General features: G+C 44.5%; 1 protein-coding gene across 6 annotated transcripts in view; it reads right to left on the bottom strand.

Moving 5' to 3' along the window:
* The window catches only part of pdzd2 (PDZ domain containing 2), a 160,735-nt gene that overhangs the window by 53,287 nt on the left and 79,702 nt on the right, over positions 1 to 27,746 (bottom strand). For 5 of the 6 annotated variants that reach the window (XM_031894800.1, XM_031894792.1, XM_031894794.1 and 2 more), the window contains 4 exons: positions 11,709 to 12,123; positions 7,843 to 7,985; positions 7,348 to 7,480; positions 6,367 to 6,534 (listed from right to left, as the gene is read on the bottom strand). In XM_031894800.1, coding sequence (XP_031750660.1) covers positions 6,367 to 6,534; positions 7,348 to 7,480; positions 7,843 to 7,985; positions 11,709 to 12,123 — 859 coding nt within the window. Of the gene's footprint in view, positions 1 to 6,366; positions 6,535 to 7,347; positions 7,481 to 7,842; positions 7,986 to 11,708; positions 12,124 to 23,781; positions 23,999 to 27,746 lie in introns of those variants that run through there. The other variant, XM_012967556.3, reaches the window with a different exon arrangement.

Here is a 27,746-nt window from a genome sequence, read left to right as displayed (position 1 = left end):
GTTTCTACTGTTCCAGCTGGAACTTTCTATATTTTCTGCTTTTAAAGGCAATCTGTGAACTACGCTTAATGACTATTATGGAAGCCAGTTCTGTTTGGATAACAACCAAATCGAACTTACAGATATTAAACTGGAAAACTTAGCAGACCACTTAGCACAAACAGTTAAAGGGGCAAAGTTAAGCCATGGTTCATTATTACCACACATAGTAAGCAAAGATCTGGCCCAACAATCTGGTTGTAGTAGCCATTATAGATTGAGAAGATCTTAAGTTGCCTTGTGGATGCAAAGACAATATAATGTGGGTGACTTAAGGTGGCCATACACGTCGAGGTCCCCAAACGAGCGGATCTTCTTCCGATATCCCCACCTATGGGTGGGCGATATCGGGCTATTTCAGACTAATTCAGTCTTTGGCCCTGGGGCCAAACCATTGAATTATAACGATGGGTATAGGCAAAGTCAGTTCGGTGACTGCATCAACAATCCGATGCGGTCCCCGATCCAACTAAATTTTTAAACCTGCCCGATTGATATCTGGCCGATAAGCTGCCGAATCAGTCTAAAGGACCGATATCAGCAGCTAGAATTGGCCCGTGTATGGCCACCTTTAAAAGGCAGAACTGCAGAAGATTCAGTGGTAGACAGTGGAAAGTTCCCTACTGCCATCCTACCCTAGTTTGATATATGGCAAAAGGACTAGGTCAATGTCTTCTTCATTTGTAGTCTACAGCCACTCACAGCTTTGGAACAATGCTAGAGGTCTCTTAATATTATAAAAGGGTTTCTTTGGAAGTGGAGACAATGCTAAAGTAGTGCCCCGGGGAATGGTGATCCATAGAATGCTAGTTATGGCTACTGGCTGGATCCCTGGATTTACAGGAACATCAAATATACCCTAGATATGTACAAATAGCGTTCTACTGAATGGGGTAAAGAACAGCACATCCAGTGAGGGACCTACATGAATGAAACTAACAATGCATGGAGACTGGGACCTATAACACACAAGGTGTGGGTAAAATATCACACAAACTGGAATGAGTCAAATGAAGAACAGGTCTTCCAAAGAAGGTTAGGAACAGCCCAGCCTCAGAAAAGATTTACATGATGAAACAGTTCATGTTTAGTCCTGTGAAAGAACACTGAGTATTTGGCCAAGTAGGATCTTTGAAACTAGGATGAGAAATAATGGAAATATGTAGAGGCCTCAGCAGATGGCTTTGTTCATAAAGTATAAAGGCCATAAGAGTCTGATCCTAAATTATAATGCGAAAATTCATTTTAGCACAGGAGTGCCCAATCTGGAGACCAATTATCTTATTCTATATTCCTGCTTGTTGGTAGGGCCTTACTGCATGGTAACCGTCGGCTTTCTAACCAGATTCATCAATGGAAAAATGCCAGTCTATTCATGACTTCACCAACCAATTCTACTGAAATTCTACCCCTAGAAGGGGCAAATTATAGGCTTCTAGATAAGCCACGTCAAATGATTTTACTTTCAGATGACCACTGCCTATACACACATTGAACAGTGTAAGGGTTTCTGTGGGCCACACATTAAAGCAAAACTACAGGTGCCCAGTTGAGTATTGCAAGGCGCCACCCAGTTCCTCACTGAATTATGTATAAATCACGGGGATATCGGGAGAGAAGATTCAGTTCTTATGCCAGCGTGTCAGTGTTTAAAAAATCATATCATAAATTATAGATGAAAATCTGAATTAATAAAATCTCAAGATTCTTCAGGCAAACGTTTGTACGAGGGAGCTTAGCCCACAATTTCTTTTTTTCTTCTCTCAACCATGAAAAGTAGGACTTTTAAAAGAACAGTAACGCCAAAAAAATTAAAGTGTATAAATGTAATTAGAATATAATGAACTACTGCCCTGTACTTGTACGACTGGTGTGTTTGCCTCAGACAGTTTATATAAACCAAGCTGCTGTGTATCCAAGGGGGCAGCCATTGAAAGGAGAAAAGGCACAGGCACATAGCAGATAAAGCACTATTGTATTCTACAGAGCTTATCCGTTATCTCCTATGTAACCTGTACTGATTTGTTACTAGTTTTTGGCAATGACATGCTACATCATATTTTGCAATAGAGAAACATATTGTTTAATAGAACATATTTAAGCTATGAGTGCCAGTATAATCATAATAGTGAGGTTAAGCTTCCACTTAACCTTATTATAATTTTACCCCTTAGTGTTAGGAAAAGTATGAAGGTTCTTTATACAGCTCAAACCCATAGACCAGACTCTTAAGAACGACCCTGCTTTCCTGTATAGAAAAGGCGAGCTCTGTAGCAGGGTGGGCGGCCGCCATGTTGGGTGTACAGAAAAGGCGCGCTCTGTAGCAGGGTGGGCAGCCGCCATGTTGGGTGATCAGAAAAGGCGAGCTCTGTAGCAGGGTGGGCAGCCGCCATGTTGGGTGATCAGAAAAGGCGAGCTCTGTAGCAGGGTGGGCGGCCGCCATGTTGGGTGATCAGAAAAGGCGAGCTCTGTAGCAGGGTGGGCAGCCGCCATGTTGGGTGTACAGAAAAGGCGAGCTCTGTAGCAGGGTGGGCAGCCGCCATGTTGGGTGTACAGAAAAGGTGAGCTCTGTAGCAGGGTGGGCAGCCGCCATGTTGGGTGATCAGAAAAGGCGAGCTCTGTAGCAGGGTGGGCGGCCGCCATGTTGGGTGTACAGAAAAGGCGAGCTCTGTAGCAGGGTGGGCAGCCGCCATGTTGGGTGTACAGAAAAGGCGAGCTCTGTAGCAGGGTGGGCAGCCACCATGTTGGGTGTACAGAAAAGGCGAGCTCTGTAGCAGGGTGGGCAGCCGCCATGTTGGGTGATCAGAAAAGGCGAGCTCTGTAGCAGGGTGGGGGGCCGCCATGTTGGGTGTACAGAAAAGGCGAGCTCTGTAGCAGGGTGGGCAGCCGCCATGTTGGGTGTACAGAAAAGGCGAGCTCTGTAGCAGGGTGGGCAGCCGCCATGTTGGGTGTACAGAAAAGGCGAGCTCTGTAGCAGGGTGGGGGGCCGCCATGTTGGGTGTACAGAAAAGGCTAGCTCTGTAGCAGGGTGGGCAGCCGCCATGTTGGGTGTACAGAAAAGGCTAGCTCTGTAGCAGGGTGGGCAGCCGCCATGTTGGGTGTACAGAAAAGGCGAGCTCTGTAGCAGGGTGGGCAGTCGCCATGTTGGGTGTACAGAAAAGGCGAGCTCTGTAGCAGGGTGGGCAGCCGCCATGTTGGGTGTACAGAAAAGGCGAGCTCTGTAGCAGGGTGGGCAGTCGCCATGTTGGGTGTACAGAAAAGGCGAGCTCTGTAGCAGGGTGGGCAGTCGCCATGTTGGGTGTACAGAAAAGGCGAGCTCTGTAGCAGGGTGGGCAGTCGCCATGTTGGGTGTACAGAAAAGGCGAGCTCTGTAGCAGGGTGGGCAGTCGCCATGTTGGGTGTACAGAAAAGGTGAGCTCTGTAGCAGGGTGGGCAGTCGCCATGTTGGGTGTACAGAAAAGGTGAGCTCTGTAGCAGGGTGGGCAGCCGCCATGTTGGGTGTACAGAAAAGGTGAGCTCTGTAGCAGGGTGGGCAGTCGCCATGTTGGGTGTACAGAAAAGGTGAGCTCTGTAGCAGGGTGGGCAGCCTTCATACTTCATATACAAAGGGGGAAAATTAGACTAAGGTTAAGTGGAAGCTTAACCTCACTATTATGATTATACTGGCACTCAAAGCTTAAATATGTTCTATTAAACAATATGTTTCTCTATTGCAAAATATGATGTAGCATGTCATTGCCAAAAACTAGTAACAAATCACTTCCCGTGGAACAAGCAGCTGTAGGAGATGCTCTCCTCTGGTCACTGGAACTATTTTAAAGGGTCATGGTTATTTTTAACATTTAGTCCAAGGCTTAGCAGGAAATAGATGTTAGGGTTTAAGTCACGGGAATGAATTAACCAGTGGCCAATTAGCATCGAGCGCCAACCAGCAATCCTGCACGTCAGCAGAGACGCGGGCCAATTCCAGGTCCCAAAGGCAAAGCCATGAATTTAGAAGCTTGAGTGCTTCTGGCAGAACAAACCCAAACAAAAGGGCAGACTTTGAGAATAATATTACTTACTGTAACAATAATTATGAGCCATAGGGCTGACACGTGGCCGGTAACAATGGTGGTAAAAGTTGTTATTACTTTCCTATATAACTTGCCTATCCTAATTAGCCATACTTGACATTTTTCCTCCTTTATTTCTTCCGGTCAGTCTATTATAGACTTTGTACAGACAAATGACTGCTGTCATGGCAACCCAAGCCCATATTCACGCTCTTCCAATAGGCAAGGCCAATAGCTGGTATCCTGAATGCTTATCAGTAATGAGCCATGGAAACCATAGCTGCCAACCCTCAGGATAAAGCCGTAGAAATGGCACGAACCATTAAGGTAAAAGGAATCAGGGTCCAGGGAAAGATAATAAAGGAAATGAGGCAGAAGGCACGTTATTCTATCATTTAAGTTGGTTAAGCTGAATATACACAACTCCCTTTCTAGCCAAGCTTTAAAACAGATGTGTGTTATATGCCTAGCCTGTACCTTATTTCTCTTGCAATATGCCAGGTCGATCCAAACGCCTAAATCATCATCAAAGCTGCCTATATATTGAAATAACTCCTGTACCTCTTGCACAGAAACACTCAAGCAGCAATAACTACTTGGTTTAAACCTGGCATAGGCACCAATGGGTTCCCTAGCTGCAGGAAGAATAAATAATGCAAAACCAACTCATTTTAATTATTAGGACAGGTATGAGATCTGGTTTGTTTCATGGTTAAATGATTCCCTTTTCTCTGTAATAATAAAACAGTACCTGTACTTGATCCCAACTAAGATATAATTACCCCTTATTGGGGCAGAACAGCCCTATTGGGTTTATTTAATGGTTAAATGATTCCCTTTTCTCTGTAATAATAAAACAGTACCTGTACTTGATCCCAACTAAGATATAATTACCCCTTATTGGGGCAGAACAGCCCTATTGGGTTTATTTAATGGTTAAATGATTCCCTTTTCTCTGTAATAATAAAACAGTACCTGTACTTGATCCCAACTAAGATATAATTACCCCTTATTGGGGCAGAACAGCCCTATTGGGTTTATTTAATGGTTAAATGATTCCCTTTTCTCTGTAATAATAAAACAGTACCTGTACTTGATCCCAACTAAGATATAATTACCCCTTATTGGGGGCAGAACAGCCCTATTGGGTTTATTTCATGGTTAAATGATTCCCTTTTCTCTGTAATAATAAAACAGTACCTGTACTTGATCCCAACTAAGATATAATTACCCCTTATTGGGGCAGAACAGCCCTATTGGGTTTATTTCATGGTTAAATGATTCCCTTTTCTCTGTAATAATAAAACAGTACCTGTACTTGATCCCAACTAAGATATAATTAATCCTTTTGAATGCAAAACAATCCTATTGGGTTTAATGTTTAAATTAGTTTTAGTTAACTTAAGGTATTCAGATTCTGGAAAGAACCTTTATCCAGAAAACCCAGGTCCCAAACACTTTTGATAACAGGTCCCATACCTGTACTAAGGTATGGGACCATCCAATCTACTCTATAAGGAGTATTGTAAACAAAGAACCTTAACTACACCTAAGTACAGGTATGGGACCTGTTATCCAGAATGCTTCCGGATAATGGATCCTATACCTGTATCACTGTACCCACTGTCTGGAGAACTTTGTAAACTTTGAGTGCTGCCTTGCCATCTTTGTTATCTCTCCCAAGCATTTCTGCCTGGGAAAAGGGGCACCAGAAAGCAGAGCTCTTTTACAGCGTCCTCCAGGTCAGAGCACCGGCCCCAGAAAAAGATGAAAAACACCCCATAGCCCAGGTGGTTTTCAAGAGTATCTAGAAGAGAAAATAGTAATTTCCCACAAACTTCACCTTCACTTTCAAAGTATATTTACTGGTATGAGGCCTGTTATCCAGAAAGTTTGGGGCCTGGGGTCTTCCGGATTACGGGTTTTTCCGTAAATTGAATCTTCATACTTTAAGTCTATTAAAAAGTGTTTAAATAAACCCAGTAGGATTGTTTTGCCTCCAATAAGGATTAATTATATCTTATTTAGGTTTAAGTAAAAAGGAAATCAATTTTTAAAAAATGTAATTATTTGATTAAAATGAAGTCTATGGGAGATTCTATAATTCGGAACTTTCTGGATAATGGGTTTCCAGATAAGGGGTTCAATACCGGTACCACCTTATGTAGCCATTCCCCTAGCTGGATTGGCAAGCAGATATACCAAGCCCTGGCTATTTCTAAAGGCAAAGCAACGGCACTTAATGAGGCAGAAGGAAAACTCCTCCACTTACAGCTGCCTGGTGGGAGGGGGACGTGCCATAGTCCTGTCCTTCTTCAACATATGGTTCTTCATTTTCCTTGTCATCAGAGGAAGCACCAACATCCTGAGCAGATGAGGCGCTGACCAGGTCCGGCAAACTCGTGGATGGGTATTTACAGAAGTCCACGTTGGAGCTCTCCTGCAGGGAAGAGAATCAGAAGGATTTGTTGGGACTTTGCCTGGAGAGTTAAGGAGCTGTGCAAGATTCGCCTGCAACACATTTGTTTGGGGGGCCCTTCTGGATTTTTAATAATATTTTTGGACTTTATCAGTGCAAGAACGCCTTGAAAGTCGATCAGGAACGGCCCTCACAAGGCTCACAAGGTTCTAGAGCAGCAAATATATTTTCACCCCTGACATTTAATCTGGGTTCCTAGGAGTAGGGATGCAGTGAATTCCGGATTCGGGCCGTGTGTGGTGCATCCGTAGCTAGGAGATCATTCACCCAAAACCTTTTCCCTAAGTGCATGTTGGCCCCCCAACACTACTACAAGCCCTTGCATGGCAGCCACACCCACAGTTTGGAACTACTGGTTTACAGGAAACCTAAAATCAAATTTTATAATAAGGAAATTCATCTTTATTCTGTCTATATAATTTTATTCTTTTGTACCCTTTTAGAGCTGGCAGTCAAAATGGCAGTCAATGGAAATTGCCGTGTGCTATTGGTCTTTTGGCTTAATGGTTTGTGTTTGAGCAACAGCTCCTATTACTGTAGTAATTGTAAATAGAGCTTTTTAGATAGAGGTTAAATAATCACATTGTTGAGAAACACGTGCTCTGTATGTCTAGAAGTCCAGCCATAAAGCAAGACTGCTGTCCTGTTTCTAGACAATACCACTTCTCTCTCACAGGGTGACTACAGTCTTTAGTAAAGTCCAACTTTTTCCCCAAAAACTATTTTTATAAAAACTGTATCTTCTGCTCTGCCATCACAATAGAGAAGACTTACCCTGCTAGCAACTACCAGCTGAACGATGCCCATGCTGGAACGTAGAAGAGCCACAGCTTCTTGGTGAGAGAGTCCAACCAGCGACTGCCCATTTATCATTAATAACTCATCCCCGGCTTTCAGTCTGCCGTCCCTGTAATAAAGCAAAATGACACACACTTAGTTCATGACAGAGAGGGGACTGGACAGGGGTGGGGGGCTGACAATGCAGGAAAACTCAAGCCCCTGCCCGAGGAGGCTGTTGGTGGAATAGTGGAAATTGTACTTTAGCAGCAGCTTCAGAGCCATGGCTTAGACAACCCTGATGTATATACTTCAAAATATTAAACAACTATTACTCAACATAATAGGTCCATTTTATTTATTTCTTTCTTCACTGGCCCCTTTGTGGTTGGGATCCCAGAGCCAATTCACCCTCATCATTAAACTTAAACTGATCCTGAAAGATGGGGTATCTACAACCTGAAGGGCCACATCCGCTCATCAATTACCCACCTGTCAGCTGATCCACCTTCTTCCACGTGTGCCACCACTATTCCATGTGGGGACCTCTTTGAGCCTCGGCCACCAGTGATCTGAATCCCCAGCCCATCGGCGCCCTTCAGCATGTGCATCTTCCATATGCAACAGCCTTCATTCTACAGGGAGACACAAGGATTGGCTCATACACAAACACCCAGGAGTACAGAGGGGGAAGATAATGATCCCCTTTTATAATTTTTTGTTTTTAGACATAAAACAAGAGACACAATGCCCTATGTTATGACTCCATTTGCACATGTAACCTTTTTAGCAGGCAAGGATACCCCAACTAAACTGTGAAACATCTTTGCATTCATAATTCATGTGTGTCAGGAGCATAGTGGTCCCTATGGATGTTCTAAAATTTCAAATGATTCTCCACTCACTCTATGCCGACTTCTCTGGATAAACAAGTCCACTACTCCTTGGCCTTGGAAGCCATTATCCTACACCAGTTCCTTCATCCTCCCTGTCCCACTCTTGATCATTCATACTGTCTGTAGTACAAGGCCAACTCCTGCACACACACAATCCAGATCTTGTTTCATATGATGGTAGGAGAGGGTTAAAATGATGTTATTAAAATAAAAGCTGCACAGAATAGTGATAGGGCACTGAAGTAAAGCCGATTACTCCTTAGGGTGCAGTTAATATTTGGGAGACGAGTCACCAGAATTTTTAATGGGCAAGTGAAGTTGTTTCGGAGATGATGACTTTAAAGGACAACTAAAATAAAACCAAATGCATTTACTTAGCAAGATAAGCAGCATTCCCTTTGCAAGGAACAGTACAACTCTCTGACACTTGCCTACGGCTGAGGCCACTCTTGCATGGAGCAGAAACACCATAAGAATGTGTTCGGCATTGTTTCGGAGTTACACAAGAGACATTCTCGGAAATCTCGAGACTACAACTCTGACGTAATTTCACACTTCTAAAAAGAATGTAATTGAGATGAAAACTGGATGTTTAAATTATATGAAAGCCGCATATTTATCTGAGCAGAGAAAGTTGGACAGACTTTTATTCTTTATTCAAATATACTGGACGTTAAACTGTCAGCTTCTGCCACGAGGCAAGGTGAGCACGTAGCTTCAGGCGGCATTTAATCATGAACTCTAAAAGCTGAATTTCAGGTTTTTAACCAGAATATCAGCTCTTTTAATGTAAACAAGCGAGGCTGCAACCCCCACTTACCTGAAGGACACAGGTTCCATAAATTCCCTGATAAAGATGCAGAAAATGTAATGGCATCCAATTTTATCTAATAAGGCATACGGGATAAGATTTTGGAGAATCCCATAAACCATTTAGTCTACCACTAAAATGCATTCATCCACAGTTCTGCACCAATATTTACCCCACCTGTCCAACAGGTCGATGCCATGCCTCTCACTGCCCACTCATGTTGGGGCAAAAGGAAGCGGATTTGATTCCCACCCCCCTGCAATGTAGATACCGGCGGTGGAGAATACACCTGGTGTAACATGTGCCTAAAGGAGGAGTGGGATTTGACCCAACAAATATAAAGACATTTATGTCTGGCAATTAATTCATTATGCAATTAATGAATTCATGTAAAAAAAGTGGTATATGAGGCCATATATGAGCTTCATTGCCTGCCAACTTCAGGTTAAGCGACCTCGCCAAGCGAGCGGATCTTCTCCCAATATCCCCACCTACGGGTGGGCGATATCGGGTGAATTAAGGCTAATTCAGTCGTTTGGCCCTGGGGCCAAGCAATCAAATTAGAACGCTGGTAATAGACGCAGCCGGTTCGGGGACCGCATCAATGGGCAGGCCCGTCGTTTGTGCCCCTACACGGGCCGATAAGCTGCCGAATCAGTCTAAGGGACCAGTATCGGCAGCTACAATTGGCCTGTGTATGGCCACCTTTACCCACTCCAGTCCCAGGAGAACATATTGGTGCCAATTGGTCAAGGAACAACCAGATAACAACTGGGCAACTTTGAAAATCCCCTATTATGGTTCATAATCAGCTCGGAGGCCAAATGATCAGATAAGTCTGATGTGGACACCTTGGTGGACAAAGTGGGCAAAAATCGACTCATTTGGGTGTGACTTCCTTTCACTGACTAATTCTGTTATTGCGGACAGGCATAAAAACTGCAGACAGCCGTATGAACAACGTATAATTCAATAAATATCTCAAAAGAAACATAATGTTCCACCATTGTTTTCATTGTACGCGTGTTCAAATCAGCACTGGATTCCTGAGCAGCAAGTCTCGGCGTGTTTATACGAGGTATAGGCAGACGTGTCACAATACTTCAGACGTATTAGCCGAAGACTAATTTGTGAATGTAAATATTTGGAAATTTGAACATATTCCAGGTTAGAGTCTGAATCTAATTTAGCTCTTAAGGATAGATACAGATCTGCTGTTCACCATAAACTGCTGCCATTTATTAAAGAAGAGGTTAGCAAAAATTGCAAGTAGTATATACTGAACATTTACTCAAAGGAGCCTCATCATAACTGGCCTTCAGGCTGGGCCCCCTTAGCCCATAACAAGGTTACAGATATATAGAAACATTGGGGTAACAGTCACCCCGCTTTAGTTCCAGGGGTACCCAGGGCACAAATAAGCACTCACCCCAAATCCCCCCCTAACTGGCCTTCAGGCTGGGCCCCCTTAGCTCATAACAAGGTTACAGATATATAGAAACATTGGGGTAACAGTCACCCCGCTATAGTTCCAGGGGTACCCAGGGCACAAATAAGCACTCACCCCAAATCCCCCCCTAACTGGCCTTCAGGCTGGGCCCCCTTAGCCCATAACAAGGTTACAGATATATAGAAACATTGGGGTAACAATCACCCTGCTATAGTTCCAGGGGTACCCAGGGCACAAATAAGCACTCACCCCAAATCCCCCCCTAACTGGCCTTCAGGCTGGGCCCCCTTAGCCCATAACAAGGTTACAGATATATAGAAACATTGGGGTAACAGTCACCCCGCTATAGTTCCAGGGGTACCCAGGGCACAAATAAGCACTCACCCCAAATCCCCCCCCCCTAACTGGCCTTCAGGCTGGGCCCCCTTAGCCCATAACAAGGTTACAGATATATAGAAACATTGGGGTAACAGTCACCCTGCTATAGTTCCAGGGGTACCCAGGGCACAAATAAGCACTCACCCCAAATCCCCCCTAACTGGCCTTCAGGCTGGGCCCCCTTAGCCCATAACAAGGTTACAGATATATAGAAACATTGGGGTAACAGTCACCCTGCTATAGTTCCAGGGGTACCCAGGGCACAAATAAGCACTCACCCCAAATCCCCCCTAACTGGCCTTCAGGTTGGGCCCCCTTAGCCCATAACAAGGTTACAGATATATAGAAACATTGGGGTAACAGTCACCCCGCTATAGTTCCAGGGGTACCCAGGGCACAAATAAGCACTCACCCCAAATCCCCCCTAACTGGTCTTTAGGCTAGGTCCCCTTAGCTCAGTACATGTTTATAGATATATAGGAAACACTGCTTTAATGATCAGCCTGTAACACCCAATCTAGGGGTATCCAAGGCACTAGATAAAAAAAATTACCCTCAATTCATTCTTATTGCCCTCCAGGCAGGGACCGTCACTACATGTTGTAGCCCTTCCTCAGGAACACAGTTTGGAAACTAAAGCTTTTATCCTCTATTACTAGAAACCCACAGATGAATAGCCATTGAGAAGTATCGGTCATAAATAAACAATAAAAAAGATAAAGCATCTTGATACCCAGGTATAAAAGTACTCCAGTCACAATGCAAGTTGGCTCCTAGTTTATAATGTTGTACAGAGCATGCTGGGAAGGGCATCTACACTTACCCGTGCTGGGTGATCATTTGATCTTGAGTCCGAGCAGTCACCATTGGGAAACTGGTATCCATGCTGCACGTCTGCATCAGAGCTTCGAGATGTCCTCTGTTTGTCCCCATCATTCCCCAAAGCCTCATCGGCAGAATGAGAGCCATCGACCTCCATGGGGGAGTAATGTCCATTCTCTTGCACGGCCTCCTCGCTGTCTTTGCTCTCCTTGCCCGTCCTGGAGATGACCCCAAACTTCCTGGTCCTCTTTCCATTTTGTGTGGTTCTGACACTCGGGTGTGAGCTGGAGGCGGCCTTGGGTTCACTCGCGCTACTCTTACTGCCATGTGATGGAGGAAGGGGAGCTTTACGTTTAATGCGCCGTAACATGATCAGGTAGATGAATCCGCCATTCCAGCACTGCTCAGCCAGGTAACTGCAAGGGAAAGAAATAGAACATATAATATAACCATATAACATGCAAAGGATGCTATTTATTGGCACATGTTACTTCTTAGACATTAGAACTCGTTGCGCTATTCACCATAGAATGCAATATACCTATATTATACTAGTGGGGTTATGTAACAAAAGGCAATAAGATGGGAGCAGTAACCCATAGCAACCATCAGCATTTACTAGTCACCGGTTAAAAGCAAACATCTTACTGGTTACTATGGGTTACAAACTTGCTGCCTTTTATTACATATGGGGTTAGGTCTCCTATTAGTATTAATCATAACTCAGAACATGGCTAATTGAACAGAAAACACCTAGGGGGAGATTTATTAAGACACGAACGCGCGGAGCGTTCATTCAAATGGTCCAGGCGTGTTTTCGCGCTTGCACAACTTTTTTATACGCCCACACAACTTTTTCGTACTCTTGCACAACTTTTTCGTACTCTTGCGCGAAAAATTTGGAAAGGTTCTGCCGCTGTTTACAATCGTTCGGTACGAAAATTTCATGACTTTCGGATCGCCAATACAATATTATCGTTACTAATACGTTTTTTTCGTTTGCGATCTTCAGAAATTATCGTATCCAATCCGAATTTTTCCCATTCGGGATTCAGACTCGTGTTTTAATGAATCGGCCCCCTAGAGTAATAAGTTCATGTTGGCTTCTTATATTCCACTTTAAGAATGTGGGCTGATCCCCTATTAAGGGGTTTGAGCCAATAGGGGGGCTCAGCTCAAATAACAGTTAGAAGCCATTAGGAATTATTTTTTTTCCCCATCCGTAATTGAAACGCCAGAGCAACAAAGTCCAGTATAAAAGGCACATGAGGATGAGATTTGGGATAAAAAGTATGAAATGTTTCTGCAACTATATCTGTAATTGCTTTGGGGTCAAGGAGACTTGAGCACCTGTTGGGCCACTTGAGGGTCTTAACCTAAAAACAGCTTCAAAACCACAGCTTTAAAGGGGTAGTTCACCTTAAATTTAACTTTTAGTATGTTATAGAATGGCCAGTTCTTAGCATCTATTCAGTTGGTCTTCATTTCTTATTATTTGCCTTCCTCTTCTGACTATTCCCAGCTTTCAAAAGGGGTCACTGGCCCCAGCACATAAAAAAAAAAGTGCTCTTTGAGGCTACAATTTTATAGTTATTACTACTTTATATTACTTTTATATTGATATTATATCACCAGCTAGGGCTGGCACCTGTATTACAAATTTACCAGAAATGTACCAATAAATTTTAATGCCCTATAAATTCCTTCTTTCCCTGACCCTCTTCACTGCCAATCACCCTTTATAACCATGGGCCCACCTCTGCTTTGCCTACTGCCCTGCCCAGTCGCCCATTTCCCCACCCCTGATGCCCCACATCAACCCCCCCAACCCAAAGGCCAGTAATAGGGACAATAAAAGTAGCAGCCCTAGCCACCATTTGCAGTTAGCCTGGTTATGTGCACCAGACTTAAAAATCCTGAAAATCAGCCTAAAATGAATCTCTGATATTTTCTGTGCTGAATTAGGAACATAAACCAAAAAAAAAAAAAAAAAAAACGAAATACAACTGTAATAATCTGCTTGCTTAGCTCCATTAAGGGCTGCATTAGGGCCTTGCTATGAAACACCATTCAGCAAGATCAGAAGCTCTGTGTACATGTAAAGCCATTAGAGAACAAGAGCCTGGGTACTAACCACAATACATGGGCTAATTACTCTCTACTTACAACTCATCTTTCTCATTATTCATGGACCCTGTATACCCTTGGGAGGCCTGGACAGACCGGTGACCTAAAGAGGTGGCAGATTTGTTGGGTAGAGGGAAGGCAGGGCAATAGGAATAGAGGGCAATCTGGGGTAGAAATTGGGGCTTGATTGGAGAAAGGCCGGGGAACAACTTGGAATTAAAATGTACTTGTAATACTGGCCTTGTGCTTAGCTGGTTGGGCTTGTGAATATACTGGGATATATGTTACAGATTATTTATGGCATGTGTAGCTATATGTATATATTTATATAGCACCACAAAAATACACAATGCTACAATGCATAAACATACAGAAAACAAATATATATAGTGCTGGGAGATTCAATATACAGCTGGAATGTGGCCCCTGCCCCCCTAACAGCTTCCAAATTGCTGAAATTTCTATTCATGCGTCCATCCTTCTATTATATGTATATATTATTATATGTTATACGATGAATGTGTGGCCCCAAGAAGGCTCTTCCAGTAAAGCTGTGGAATTCTCTCCCTGAAGCAGCTGTATTGGCAGATACAATAGAAGCTTCAGTGAAGGGTTGGGTGTGTGTTTAGCAAATCTGTGTTTAGCATTTCAGGGTCAGACTTTTGGAATAAATATACATTATACTGCATTGATCCAGGGACATGCCATTACCTGCAGGAACAAATCCACCTTATTTGCAAAGGGATGGGTACATATTCTCTATTCTATAACTTAGTACAGGTATGGGATCTGTTATCTGAAAACCTGTTATCCAGAAAGCTCTGAATTACAGGAAGGCCACCTCTCACAGACTCCATTTTAATCAAATCAAATTTTTTAAAATTATTTCCTCTCTCTCCAATAATAAAACAGTACCTGTACTTCATCCCAACTAAGATATAATTACCCCTTATTGGGGGCAAAACAGCCCTATTGGGTTTATTTAATGGTTAAATGATTCCCTTTTCTCTGTAATAATAAAACAGTACCTGTACTTGATCCCAACTAAGATATAATTACCCCTTATTGGGGCAGAACAGCCCTATTGGGTTTATTTAATGGTTAAATGATTCCCTTTTCTCTGTAATAATAAAACAGTACCTGTACTTGATCCCAACTAAGATATAATTACCCCTTATTGGGGGCAGAACAGTCCTATTGGGTTTATTTCATGTTTAAATGAGTTTTAGTAGGTGTTGAGATCCAAATTACAGAAAGGGTACCTCTTTAGGTCACCGTTCTGCCCCTTATGCGGAAAACCCCAGGTCCTGAGCATTCTGCATAACAGGTCCTATACCTGTATTTCCTGTGCGCTTGTTGATTGCCGACCTACGGAATATGTTTCCCTTTGGACACTAGCGGTGGGAGAAGAGCACACATTTGGTTGCAAATCTTTCCCCAATATGGAGTGGGCTATATCAGGCTAATTCGATCGTTTAGCTCTAGGGAATGATTGGAACAGGAGCTGTCGGACCGAATCAATGAGCTGATGTGGTTCCCGATCCGACAGGAAAATCAAACCTGCTCGATGGATAACGATCGACGAGGGCCGTTGGGGGTCCCCATACATGGGCAGTTAAGCTGTGAAATTGTTCTAAAGTACTTATATATAGTTCTATAGCCTTAACACTATTATCCGGGAATCTGTGGCAGTGGCGTCACCGCACCAATGGGCGCACTCAGGATGCCTTTATTCCTCACACAGGTGCAACACACACAGTCTCGGCACCCCTGGCCAACCCAGAAAGCCCCATTTCCAGTAGCCACCAAGCTGAAAGGAGCAGCCGGGAGCCTCCGCATCTGCCTCAGTACATGTAAATTGAATCCCGAATGTGAATTCCAAATGAAGGCTCCTTTTATCCTAAAACAACTCTTCTTTATGGACAAAACACTGACTTTTCTGTTATTTTGCAAGTCTGATTTATTCCCATGAATGAGTTTGTATGAGGAAATGCTCCGCTATTCCCTCCGACAGCCTTGACATGACCTATATAGAAGGCAGATCAAATAGCATTCTCATAAGTCCCATACAGGGAGAATACTGTGCCATTCTCACGCAGTCCAGCTAATTAACCCCTGTCTTTTAACCCCTGGGGAGCCAGAGATCAGCACAAGCCAAGCCGCTCGCAGAGAACACAGCCCCGCTGTTCTGGAAAATGCAGTAGCGCCATGTTCATATTTATATTTATTAGGAAATAGCGCTGTTTGGCACAGTACCTCAGCCCATTCATTCCATCACTGCCGGGTGTATGACACGGCCGGCCAACATCAGCCTTTCCTTGAAAAAAACAAAAATGCCCCCAACGACCAATTTTAGGCGCCAATTTTTGCAATTTAAAATTGTCATAGGTTTTAAAGTTATTACAAATGTAACTGCTATTATGCTTTTCTTGTCTCTGGTTCAGATAAGGTACAATAAGTCTGCTCTCCCCTAAGTTTGTTCATCAGCTTCTGCTACACTCATGAGTCAGGACCAGCAGTGCAGAGAATATAAATAGCCAGATGCAGCTTCCAATAGTAAGTACATTTACAAATAACTTTGAAAGCACTGCCAATGTGTAATTAAGGGGGAACTCCGGCTTCTAAACCAAAATTTGTTAAAAGGACCCCACAGAACACAGAAACCCCTAATATACCTATCGCTGTAATTTGTTCAAAAGAATTTTGAATAAATACCATTTTTATATGCTGAAATCCAGCTGCAAAGCAGTTCTTCTCTTTCTGCATCATATGAAATGCTGGCAGGGGAGGAGGGACTAAAACACTGATGTTACAAATTGTGCTCCAGTGCTCCTGTGTAGCAGCCATGTTCCTCATTCAGGGTGAAGGCAGACGGGGCGATATTTACATTTAGTTGCGTTGGCTAATCATCACCACTAAACGTAGCAGCGACTATGACTTGTACCGTACAGTCGCAGCGACTTGTATATTTTAGTTGTAGCGCCTGTGTTTTTAGTTGCTGCTACTGGGGTTTTCTTATAAGTCGTGCAGACTAATCACCCTGTCTGTCTTTACCCTTACAGTTAACAGTTTAGTTAACTCTTTAGTTAACCTTAATATCCCACAATAACAATAGCTAGGTACAATCTTGGTGTCAAAAGCTGTATTTTGCCTTTTTCTCCCCCAGAGGCAAACATTTAAATAAGTTCCCATCAATTGTGTGGGTTTTATTCCGCAAACAAGTGACTAATTATGATTCCCTCTAATTACAACTGAGATCTCAGTGTTGACTCATGTTGACAAGCCTGTTCCTGTGTGCGCCCCTGCCCTGCGCGCCAACTTCCCATCCCGGCACGCTATTGCCATTCCCATTCCCATCCCGGCACGCTATCGCCATACCCATCCCGGCACGCTATTGCCATACCCATCCCGGCACTCTATAGCCATTCCCATCCCGGCACGCTATTGCCATTCCCATCCCGGCACGCTATTGCCATTCCCATCCCGGCACGCTATTGCCATTCCCATCCCGGCACGCTATAACCATACCCATCCCGGCACGCTATAGCCATACCCATCCCGGCACGCTATAGCCATACCCATCTCGGCACGCTATAGCCATACCCACCCCGGCACGCTATAGCCATACCGACCCCGGCACGCTATAGCCATACCCATCCCGGCACGCTATAGCCATACCCACCCCGGCACGCTATAGCCATACCCACCCCGGCACGCTATAGCCATACCCACCCCGGCACGCTATAGCCATACCCATCCCGGCACGCTATAGCCCCCATAGCCATACCCATCCCGGCACGCTATAGCCATACCCATCCCGGCACGCTATAGCCATACCCATCCCGGCACGCTAAGCCATACCCATCCCGGCACGCTATAGCCATACCCATCCCGGCACGCCTATAGCCATACCCACCTCGGCACGCTATAGCCATACCCACCCCGGCACGCTATAGCCATACCGACCCCGGCACGCTATAGCCATACCATCCCGGCACGCTATAGCCATACCCACCCCGGCACGCTATAGCCATACCCACCCCGGCACGCTATAGCCATACCCACCCCCGGCACGCTATAGCCATACCCATCCCGCACGCTATAGCCATACCCATCCCGGCACGCTATAGCCATACCCATCCCGGCACGCTATAGCCATACCCATCCCGGCACGCTATAGCCATACCCATCCCGGCACGCTATAGCCATACCCATCCCGGCACGCTATAGCCATACCCATCCCGGCACGCTATAGCCATACCCATCCCGGCACGCTATAGCCATACCCATCCCGGCACACTATAGCCATATATGTTGCACAACATATTCATTTGTAGCTCATAGTAAGTTAAAGTTGTTTATTGATCATTAGAGGAGAACTGAACCCAAATACACAGTGGGAGGGGCAATTTATTTGCCCCCCTCTCCGTAAGCAGCTGAAATGTTAAATACTATCCCTTTATTTGGAGGTAAGAATAAATAGGCACATGGTAGATCCCCTGTGAATATTTTAATATTAAAACAAATACAAATGGAAAAGGTAGATAAAGTGAATAATGTACCCCAAGCAGTTCCATGAACATATAAAGGCACAATATGCTTTTACAGAACTCCACAACCAACCTGCCCAGCTAAAGTCCCAGTAACTGTGAGCTGCAATCCTGTGTGTCCTGTGAGAGCAGCCGAGGATGCTGGGAGTTACTGAACCATTGACACACAATGTTTATAAAGATTTCATTTCCGTACCATAAAGCGAAACCCAAATGCAGAAATACGAGCCACCTACCTTAGCAGTGGAAGAGAGACAGAGACAAACCCTTTGCCTAAAGCGCTGGAGTAGTCCCAGGGTTACTGCCGCGCAGCAGGGAACTCCCATACAGAGGGGCTGATATTATTGTATATTGTGTGTGCAGGGGATCCAGCCATGTGATCAGTTTGTGTGGGGCTGAAGCGAGGGGCACGGCCGGCTCACAGTCATTTGACTTCCCCTAATCCCTTACATATGGTATTTCATTAAATCAAATATTTATATAGCTCTTTCTTTAGAATAAGTGTAAATCATCTGTTTCAGTTTCATGTGGGAAAAGCCATGTAGGTGCAGGCGGGGGGGCTATAGAAAAATAAACCCACCCATAGCAAGTCATACAGAAAATGGGCTTCTTTATGTAAAAACATATTGCTTTATGAGAGTGTTAAATCTTTTTTTTTAACACTAAAATCAAATAAATTGACATTTAATCTAGAACTAGGAATCGTGGGAGATGCCAGGCAAACGTCATCTGATTGATTTCTGCCTGATTGCTGCTGTATGAGCCCAGGCATACGGCAACCCTACGGCAGGGATATCAGCCCTAAAACCTACATTCTGTACATTCACTATTGGCTGTACACAGAACCATTGACAGAAAGCTGGGACTGGGACCTTTCTTATACAGGTACCTCCCTATTTTCCAGTTTGGAAATTGTCAACTTCTTCTGAATTTGCCCTCAGTGGAGGTGCCATTGGGGTGTGATTGGGGGTGTAGTCGAGGTGTTCCTGGAAACACAAAGTACCTACATGGGTATTTTGCCAAGATGGCACCAAACATGCAAAAAAACCCATCATGTTGCATTTCTACCTTCAGGCGCCCCCTATGGGGGTAGGGAGGAGGGGTGGATGCGGGTCCTTCCTGGACCAGAAGTTACGCCACAGGTTGTCAGCAACCAGACAGCATTTTGCAAGGTCATTATAAATGTATTCTTTCTATTTAGGCCCTTCTCCTATAGTTTGTCAATTATACAGCTGTTTAGTTGCTAGGGTAAGTGGCCCTCTAGCAACCAGATAACCATATAAATCCCCAATCTAAAGACAGCTACTGAACAGGAACTTGAAAACCACAAAGTATAAAGCAAATAAAAAGAGTTGTAAGTTGAAATCCCCCGAAACGGAAATAAATAATAGTTATAGAAACTTAGAAAGTGAACTTTTTTTTAATAAAGCTTTTCCACCCTTTTCTCTATCCCTGTAGAAGAACATGATATAACCTGCCATAATACCAGTTTGGGGACAGGAGATATAAAACATACACACAGGTATAGATTTCCTGCACGCTTCCCCATAAAGAGCAATTCATTAGAAAGCCCTGGGGCAGAGCAAACATTACAGTTATTTATTGTGCCGGGGCCCTTTCAGCGTGCCCTAACCGCTCTCTAAATAGCCTGAAATCTGAAATATTTGCTCAGAGCGCTGGGGTTACACCGCAAAGCTGGAAATGAGAAATTCCCCATAAACCACAGAAAGGGCGAGACCTGGCACAGATCTGCCATATTGTGCCGCAGGGCAAAGGGTGAAACCCAAGTGACCCCCCCAGGTAACGATACTCCGACATCTGTTGTCTGGGACTCCTGCAAAGCCAAGCCTGTCAGAAGGTGCTGGGAGTTGTGGCTAAACAACAGGGTTTTGTAATGCTGCAAAGCTGTACTGTCTATTCAGCATATCTTTATATGGGATTGGAATACTGTGTACTTGCTACGAACAGGAGCCTTGGTTACCTATCATTCTCTTCTGGTCATTAGCAGTGGTGACCCATTAGCAGTGATTAATGGTGCTCAGCCTGAAGGCTAGTTAGGGCAAGATGTACTGAGAATGAAAATTCACTATTGGCTCAGGGTGCCCAGTTGAAAGGTGAGTTAGAGTGAAATTTGGGGTGCACACTTCTTTGGCTTCCAAGGTACATTTATGTCATTGCCATGTTACTATGTTATGAGCCTAGGGGAGCCCTGACCAAATCCTGAACCCTAAATGTCTTAGGGAAAAAAGGACTTAACCACTGCCTTACACCAGTTGTGTCAGCGTCTAAGAACCGGATTCCAACTAAAGGAAAGGGTGGCAAAAAAAGCAGATGCCCAGAAGAGGTTGTTGATCCTTAGTTTGACTGGCTCTGTCAATAACACTCTGAGATACACGTCCCATTAGCCACTGCCCTTAATGGATAACCTATGATGGATAGGAAATCTAACTAGTACCCTAGAACCCCTAGAGCAATGGCTGTCTTCTTCATCTTAAGCCCCACTTGGTCCAAGCTCAGGTAAGGCATCCTCCCTAGCTCCTAACAAGGCTGCAGATATAGGAAAACATTGGTTTATCAGCCATTCAACTATTTTACAGGAATATCTAGGGTAGGGGGAAATAAGCGTTCACCCCAAATCTCACTCTAACTGAGCTTTAAGTCAGGCTTCCAGGATAATCTAAGCCAATAAATAAGCTTTCCCAGAGATCTTACTCTGGAGGATTTGAGCTGACAGACTTGCCCTTTATGCTGAACACACTGGCACTGCTCCGGGGGGGGGACCTGTTTAAAGATGAAGGGGAAGTTAGCCATATTATTTGTAGCCCACCTTTATTTCCTGGCTATGGCACAGCTGCTGCCCCTGGGGCTGGGCACGACATCCCCCCCATGACCAGGGACAGGGGGCAGAGGGTTCATGTGTTTGTTGGGAGTTGAAGGCAGAGGCAGGAAGACCAAGACATAAAGCTCAGACATGAGGGCAAGTAGAACTGATGAGCTGAGACCAACCAAACAGGAAGCGGCAGGGGAAAACGGACAGAAGGTCATCAGCGCTGGCACATTCAGCGTCTGTTTTCCTTTTCTTAAAAATGTCTATTTCTCAACTATTCTAGAACATGGAGAATTCATGTGCTGATTGTGTTTTTGGGCAGAACAAGGAACAAAAAATGCAAGACGCCCTACCTGCAGCTTTAGCAGAACTATAGCTCTCACGTGTTCCCAACCATAATCCATAGGGCATACACGGCAGAAGGTTTGTGTATAGCTGTAATGTTGCCAAAATACCGCACTTGCAGCAAGTTCCAGCACAGAAGGGGTTAATGAGATAAACACGGGGAGGGGGGGTCAGGTATGATGCTCCCAAACCATAACTGGCAGCCCCGCAATCTGCCATACTGCTACAAGTGTGGAAAGCACCCAGAGATCCTTTCCAACTGGAAAAAAAGGGGGAAGAAAATCCAGAATGGGATGGTTTACACGACTGGCACACAGAACAACACGTGTGGGCTTAACATGAAGAGGGTGGAGTAACCCATAGAATAGCGCAGGGCAGGAATATTTTTGTGACCCTATCAATATATCTGTTTATGAAACTCACTGGGCCCCTAAATAAGGCTAAGCCCCAGTGCCTGCGCCAACTACACCCACAGCAGCGCCACTTGCTTGGGAACATGTTCGTCACTTGTTACATTTTCTAATGTTAATTAAAGTGGCTTTTTCCCGCTCGTTTTCTCCTTTTTCCATTTTAAAGGGGAAGTTCACCTTTCATCCTTCATCTCTCTCACAAACTTATTATGAGAATATTATAAACTTATAATAAACAAACTTATTCTTAGTAACTTCTCAGCTGCTCTTTATTTCTATATTTTATGGTTTTTGCATGATTTGCCCTTGTTTTAGCCAAACTAATAACTTTTTCGAGGGTCACTACATTTTATAGTGGCGCAGCTACGTTAGCGACGGCATCCATGCGCTATAATAATGTAATATTATAACAATACAAATAATACTGTAATTTCAGCTCTTGAACCCGATGAACCGCACAGTGAATCAGCACCAGTTCGGCCAATTAAAGGGGAACACCACCCAACTTTTTTGCATAATGAAAGAAGATATAATTCTAAGCAATTTTCCAATATCCCTTAACAAGATAAACTTCTAATTATTTTGACATTAGGGGCAAGCCCCAAGGTCTGTTAGTCGGCTGGCTTGTACTACAGTACATTGGGTCAGGAGTCAGACTCCTAAGGACTGCAAGTCTGCTTTCTCCTTTTATGACAGCACAAATTTTGTATGCTGAAAGGATTTGCAGAGAAAGAAACACATTTTACCCATGAAACTGTATTCTGCACCGGGGTAGCTCCCTAAGGATCGTTGCCAACCAGAAGCCCTTGCCTGCTGGATGCTCACTAGCGCCCTCTCTAGATACAATCTGCAATATACAGGGGTTCACTACCCACAATGTCTTCCCATGGGATAAGGTACAGGGTTAAAAAAAAACAGCATTCTACATTTCACCCTAATTACTTTTCATGCTTGGGCCCCTGCTTAGGGCCCCACAGTCTGGGAACCACTGCCTTAAAGAGACATTACACAGACCCCCTATGGATTATGAAAAAAGTAAGAAGACGACGTATCAAATAGAGAAAATCTGATATCTGTGCATTAATACAGTTCAGGGATGGCTTTATGTTAGGGCGCAGAGGGCCACTGATAATGGGGTTAAAGTACAAAACATTTATTGTATAATAATTGTTAGATGTCTTTAGTATTTACATTTGGGGTATACACCTCCATTGTGGTTGAACTACACCTCCCCAGCATTCCCCTGAGAGGGGATTCTGGGAGTTGTATTTCAATCACAATGACAGGTACTGCAGATTGGACATACTAGGCTGGGGCTACCGTGTCAGATCACCCATGGCTGCTCCCAGTCATATATCAATCAACAAGGCACCCAGTCCCTGCCCTATATAATCAAATGCCAATGATTTTTACTAAGCATTTCTATAAAACTGCTCTTCCTAATTGCCCTATAAAGTCCATATCTTTCTCTTATCCTGTGGCTTCCAAGCTAATGTCAAACTACAACTCCCAGTATTTCCACAGATCAGTATTAGCACGGCTTGGCTCTCATGGGACAACAGAGACGGGTTGGCAGACCCTACGATTCTTATTCTAAAATATTAGCAACTTTGGTGACTTTGGAACCTGAGACCAGGTGCAAATCAGACCTAGATCTCTAAGAACTGATAGGTCTGACAGTAATTATGAGACAGATGCCAGGGGCAAGTGGGCACACACAGGGCGGGAGAAGAAGCTGGCAGGGCTACAGTGGCACAGAGACTTTACGGGAAGTCCTGGGGGGCATGATAGCGAATACAATATACCTGCACTTACCCTTTAGGAGCTTCTTTTTATGGCTGAAGCCTGTTAGTGTCCCTCCAAGCTGTCACAGTCAGAAGCCACATCTCCCTGATGCCCAGTGGCATAATCCTAGTGTACCCGCTGCAGGGATCCAGTCGGGCTTCCCCACTCCTCAGGCTGGCAGGGTCCGTATAATGCACACATCCTGCCTCCTCTGCAGCAGCGCCTCCACTTACTGAGAGAAGCCTCATCTCTCCTTCCCCCGCCACCGCCGCAGCCACAGCGCTCACACCAGCCACACCTACCCCAATGTATGAGCCCTCATTAACCCCTTCCCTGCCACACAGCCAGCACTGCACACTAACCATGGGATAAATCATTTTTTTCTCAAAATCCAGAAAAAACTAAATGCACAGAGCCAACTATGTTCGGCATAAAAGTAAAAAAAAAGTGAAATTGAGAAAAAGAATGGAAAAAGAGAGTTAGAAAAGGGCACATGAGTTCAATACAATATTAGATCCACTCGTTTTACAAGATCACCCACTGCAGTAGATCTGGTTGCCCAACATGTGGGCAAAATCAAACCGGGCTTGGGAAGAAGCAGGGCTGCGGGTCAGAACATAAATCCTTTGACTCCTCAGTTTATGGAACCACCAACTCCGACTTCCAAAAAATTGCTTTGACTCTACAAATCAGACTCCCCAGCCCTGGCAGGGCTATAGAGTCCGTACAAAGTCTGAACACATTTCAGGGGGTTTTATGTGTTATTACAGTGTTGCTAATGAAGCTGAAATTGCCCCTTAATGTGAGTCTCCGTTCCCCCAAGAGACCTGTTTAGCTTATTAGTAACAATTGTATCTCAGTGCAGGGGGTGAGTACTCTGGGCTCTGCCAAAAAGCTACTTATCTAATTAAGTTTGAGAAACTTTGTATCTTTTTTGGCATTCAGTTCATGAGATCAAAGGGAAATGAGGGACTTTTCAATAAGAATTCAGGACAAATGTACCTTGGATTAGAAAGACAGAGAGACATGTGTATAAATGTATTCATAGCTCCCAACATTGCTAAATAGTGATAACGCACCCCGCCTCCTTCATGAAACCACACCCATCTAAAATACAGAACATTAACAAAAGGGTAAGTACTGTTCAGTTGGCTAAAAGCAAACATCTGCTTTACTAGACCTTGTCCCCTGTTTGGAAGTAAACGTCTGATTGGTTGCTATGGGTTACTAGACCTAGTGCAAAGTTTGCAACTTTAAATTTTGTTACCCATTACACACACTTGCATATCCAATACAGATCCCTATGCCATATACAGAGTTTCTGGGTTTATATCACTGTGATGTTTCAGATCTATTTGAAAATTGTGGAAATTGCCTCCATGACACAAGGAGTAGAACTAAACCTAATATTAACCCACTAGAGGCCAATAATTCTATCGTATAAAAAGAAGGTGAAGCACAACAATCCTTATTACTACTCTTATGTCCTATATGGGGTTTTAATACAAAAGCAAATAGAAATTAAATTGACTCCAGATTTGACCTTAAGAGTCCCAGACCTGTAGAAATCATCATTTATGAATATTTCCCTTCTCTGCAAACACCTCTGCAGATATCTGGCCAAACCAGAAAGACTTAGGAGAGTGTTGCAGCAACCAGTACGTGCGAGTGCAGACTGGCAAGGCAGCCACGTGTCTTTTCTGACTAAAAGGTTCGATCGACTGGAGCGTCAGCTTATATGTACAGCACCAGCAACATTACCTCTATGACAATATCAACATCAAAACTACAACTCCCAGCATCCTCCAGCACTAAGTGGGTGGACCTGGATAGTTGTCTTTCATTATTGCCATCAATACATTCCAGTGGTGTGTAAAGGTGCTCATACACAGGCAGATTTCAGCTGCTGATTGGGGGTCCTTCAGCAGATCTACCTGTGTATGGGCAGCTCTAATGTACCCCCACTCACAACTCCCGGCACCCCCAACCTCCCAGTGACGGATATAACTTTACTTTCTGTTATACATTCCTGACACATTTTCCATGGTTTTAATTATTTGTAAATGTAAGTGCAACTGAAAGCAATGTATGTTTATCCCTTTCCATTCTCTGGGTTTAAACACTATGTAACAGGAACGTTCCCCTCCAGGTCTGTTAGCCGGCAGGCTGGCAACATGGTTTCAGGAGACTGATGCTGCTTTCACTTGTTTAAATCATTTAAACCCACAGAAATGTTTAATTACTGTAAAAGGGGAAAGCAACCCATATAGCGCCGCAGATACGGAGCCAAAGACACCACAAACAAAAGGCCAGTATTCATCTCCGTACTTACTCAGGCCGGTTTCCAGGGCTACTGAAGGAGTAATTGAGCGACAAGAGTGCGCGTAACGCACAGCAAAGCCTCTCACCTACCTCAAGTGTTATTTTAATGTAAAAACCTATAGGGCAGCCGCTCGGGGGGATACTCGCTGCAAGGAATGATTTAGAATAAAAAATGTTAATAGACATAGAGAATCCTTTCCATGAGTTATATCTTTGCCTTAACCCCTCACAGATTTTGTTAGTCATCCACATTAGTCCCTGGCCCAGTGGTGCTGACAATCTAAAGAGAAAAAGAGAGCCCCTCTGCACCCATTATCAATATATATAGGGCATTAAGTCATTCTGTGCATTAAGCTACTAAGCAATGCCCTCCCCTTTAAGCAAAACAGGGATTGTTTGTCCCTATATTGCAATATATACAAGCTGCCCAACTGTGTCACAGTCACCCCCAGTGCGGTCGCCGGCTCCATGTTGTAGCTCCCATGATTCTCAGCTACAGTCAGGTGATCCCAGAGGGATGAAAGGGCAAACATTTGGGGGTTTTAACCCTGAAAGCAAGCAAGTTGAAGGTAAAACTGCATTTGTTAAATTTATAATGAAGCAGTAGAATTCTTAATGAATCAGATGAAAGTGAGTGTAGGACTGGCCAGACCGGGGGTGAGTGAATGTAGGACAAGCCAGACCGGGGGTGAGTGAGTGTAGGACAGGCCAGACCGGGGGTGAGTGAGTGTAGGACAGGCCAGACCGGGGGTGAGTGAGTGTAGGACAGAACAGACCGGGGGTGAGTGAGTGTAGGACAGGCCAGACCGGGGGTGAGTGAGTGTAGGACAGGCCAGACCGGGGGTGAGTGAGTGTAGGACAGGCCAGACCGGGGGTGAGTGAGTGTAGGACAGGCCAGACCGGGGTGAGTGAGGATAGGACAGGCCAGACCGGGGGTGAGTGAGTGTAGGACAGGCCAGACCGGGGGTGAGTGAGTGTAGGACAGGCCAGACCGGGGGTGAGTGTAGGACTGGCCAGACCAGGGGTGATTGAGTGTAGGACTGGCCAGACCGGGGGTGAGTGAGTGTAGGACTGGCCAGACCGGGGTGAGTGAGTGTAGGACTGGCCAGACCGGGGTGAGTGAGAATAGGACAGGCCAGACCGGGGGTGAGTGAGTGTAGGACTGGCCAGACCAGGGGTGAGTGAGTGTAGGACTGGCCAGACCGGGGGTGAGTGAGTGTAGGACTGGCCAGACCGGGGGCGACTGTGATGTAGATGCCCGGCTTGTATATATTGCAAAATAGGGACAAACAATCCCTGTTGTGCTTAAAGGGGAGGGCATTTATTGACATAAAGACAAATAAGACATAATTACGTTTGCTGGCATCTTTAGACTTAGTAACTAGTTGGTAAAAACAAATGCTTTGAGGGATGAATTGAAACCATACTTGTATAACACTAATTATTGCATATACTGTATACCTGTTTATTATTTCAAAGGTGATATTCACACCAAAATACTTTCCCAAGATGCAGAATAGTTACTCAGTCATCTAGAGAAGCAACTGAATATGCATAAAACCACCCAACTAAAACCTGATGCACACAGCTCCCCCTACTGGCAGCCAAAGAAATGTCTTCTAGATCAGTGCTGTCCAACTTCTGTGGTACCGAGGGCCAGAATTTTTCTGGCC

The sequence above is a fragment of the Xenopus tropicalis genome, chromosome 1 (assembly GCF_000004195.4).
Source record: "Xenopus tropicalis strain Nigerian chromosome 1, UCB_Xtro_10.0, whole genome shotgun sequence".
In the NCBI taxonomy this organism is placed as follows: domain Eukaryota; kingdom Metazoa; phylum Chordata; class Amphibia; order Anura; family Pipidae; genus Xenopus; species Xenopus tropicalis.
This window is presented reverse-complemented; position numbering and strand designations above follow the sequence as displayed.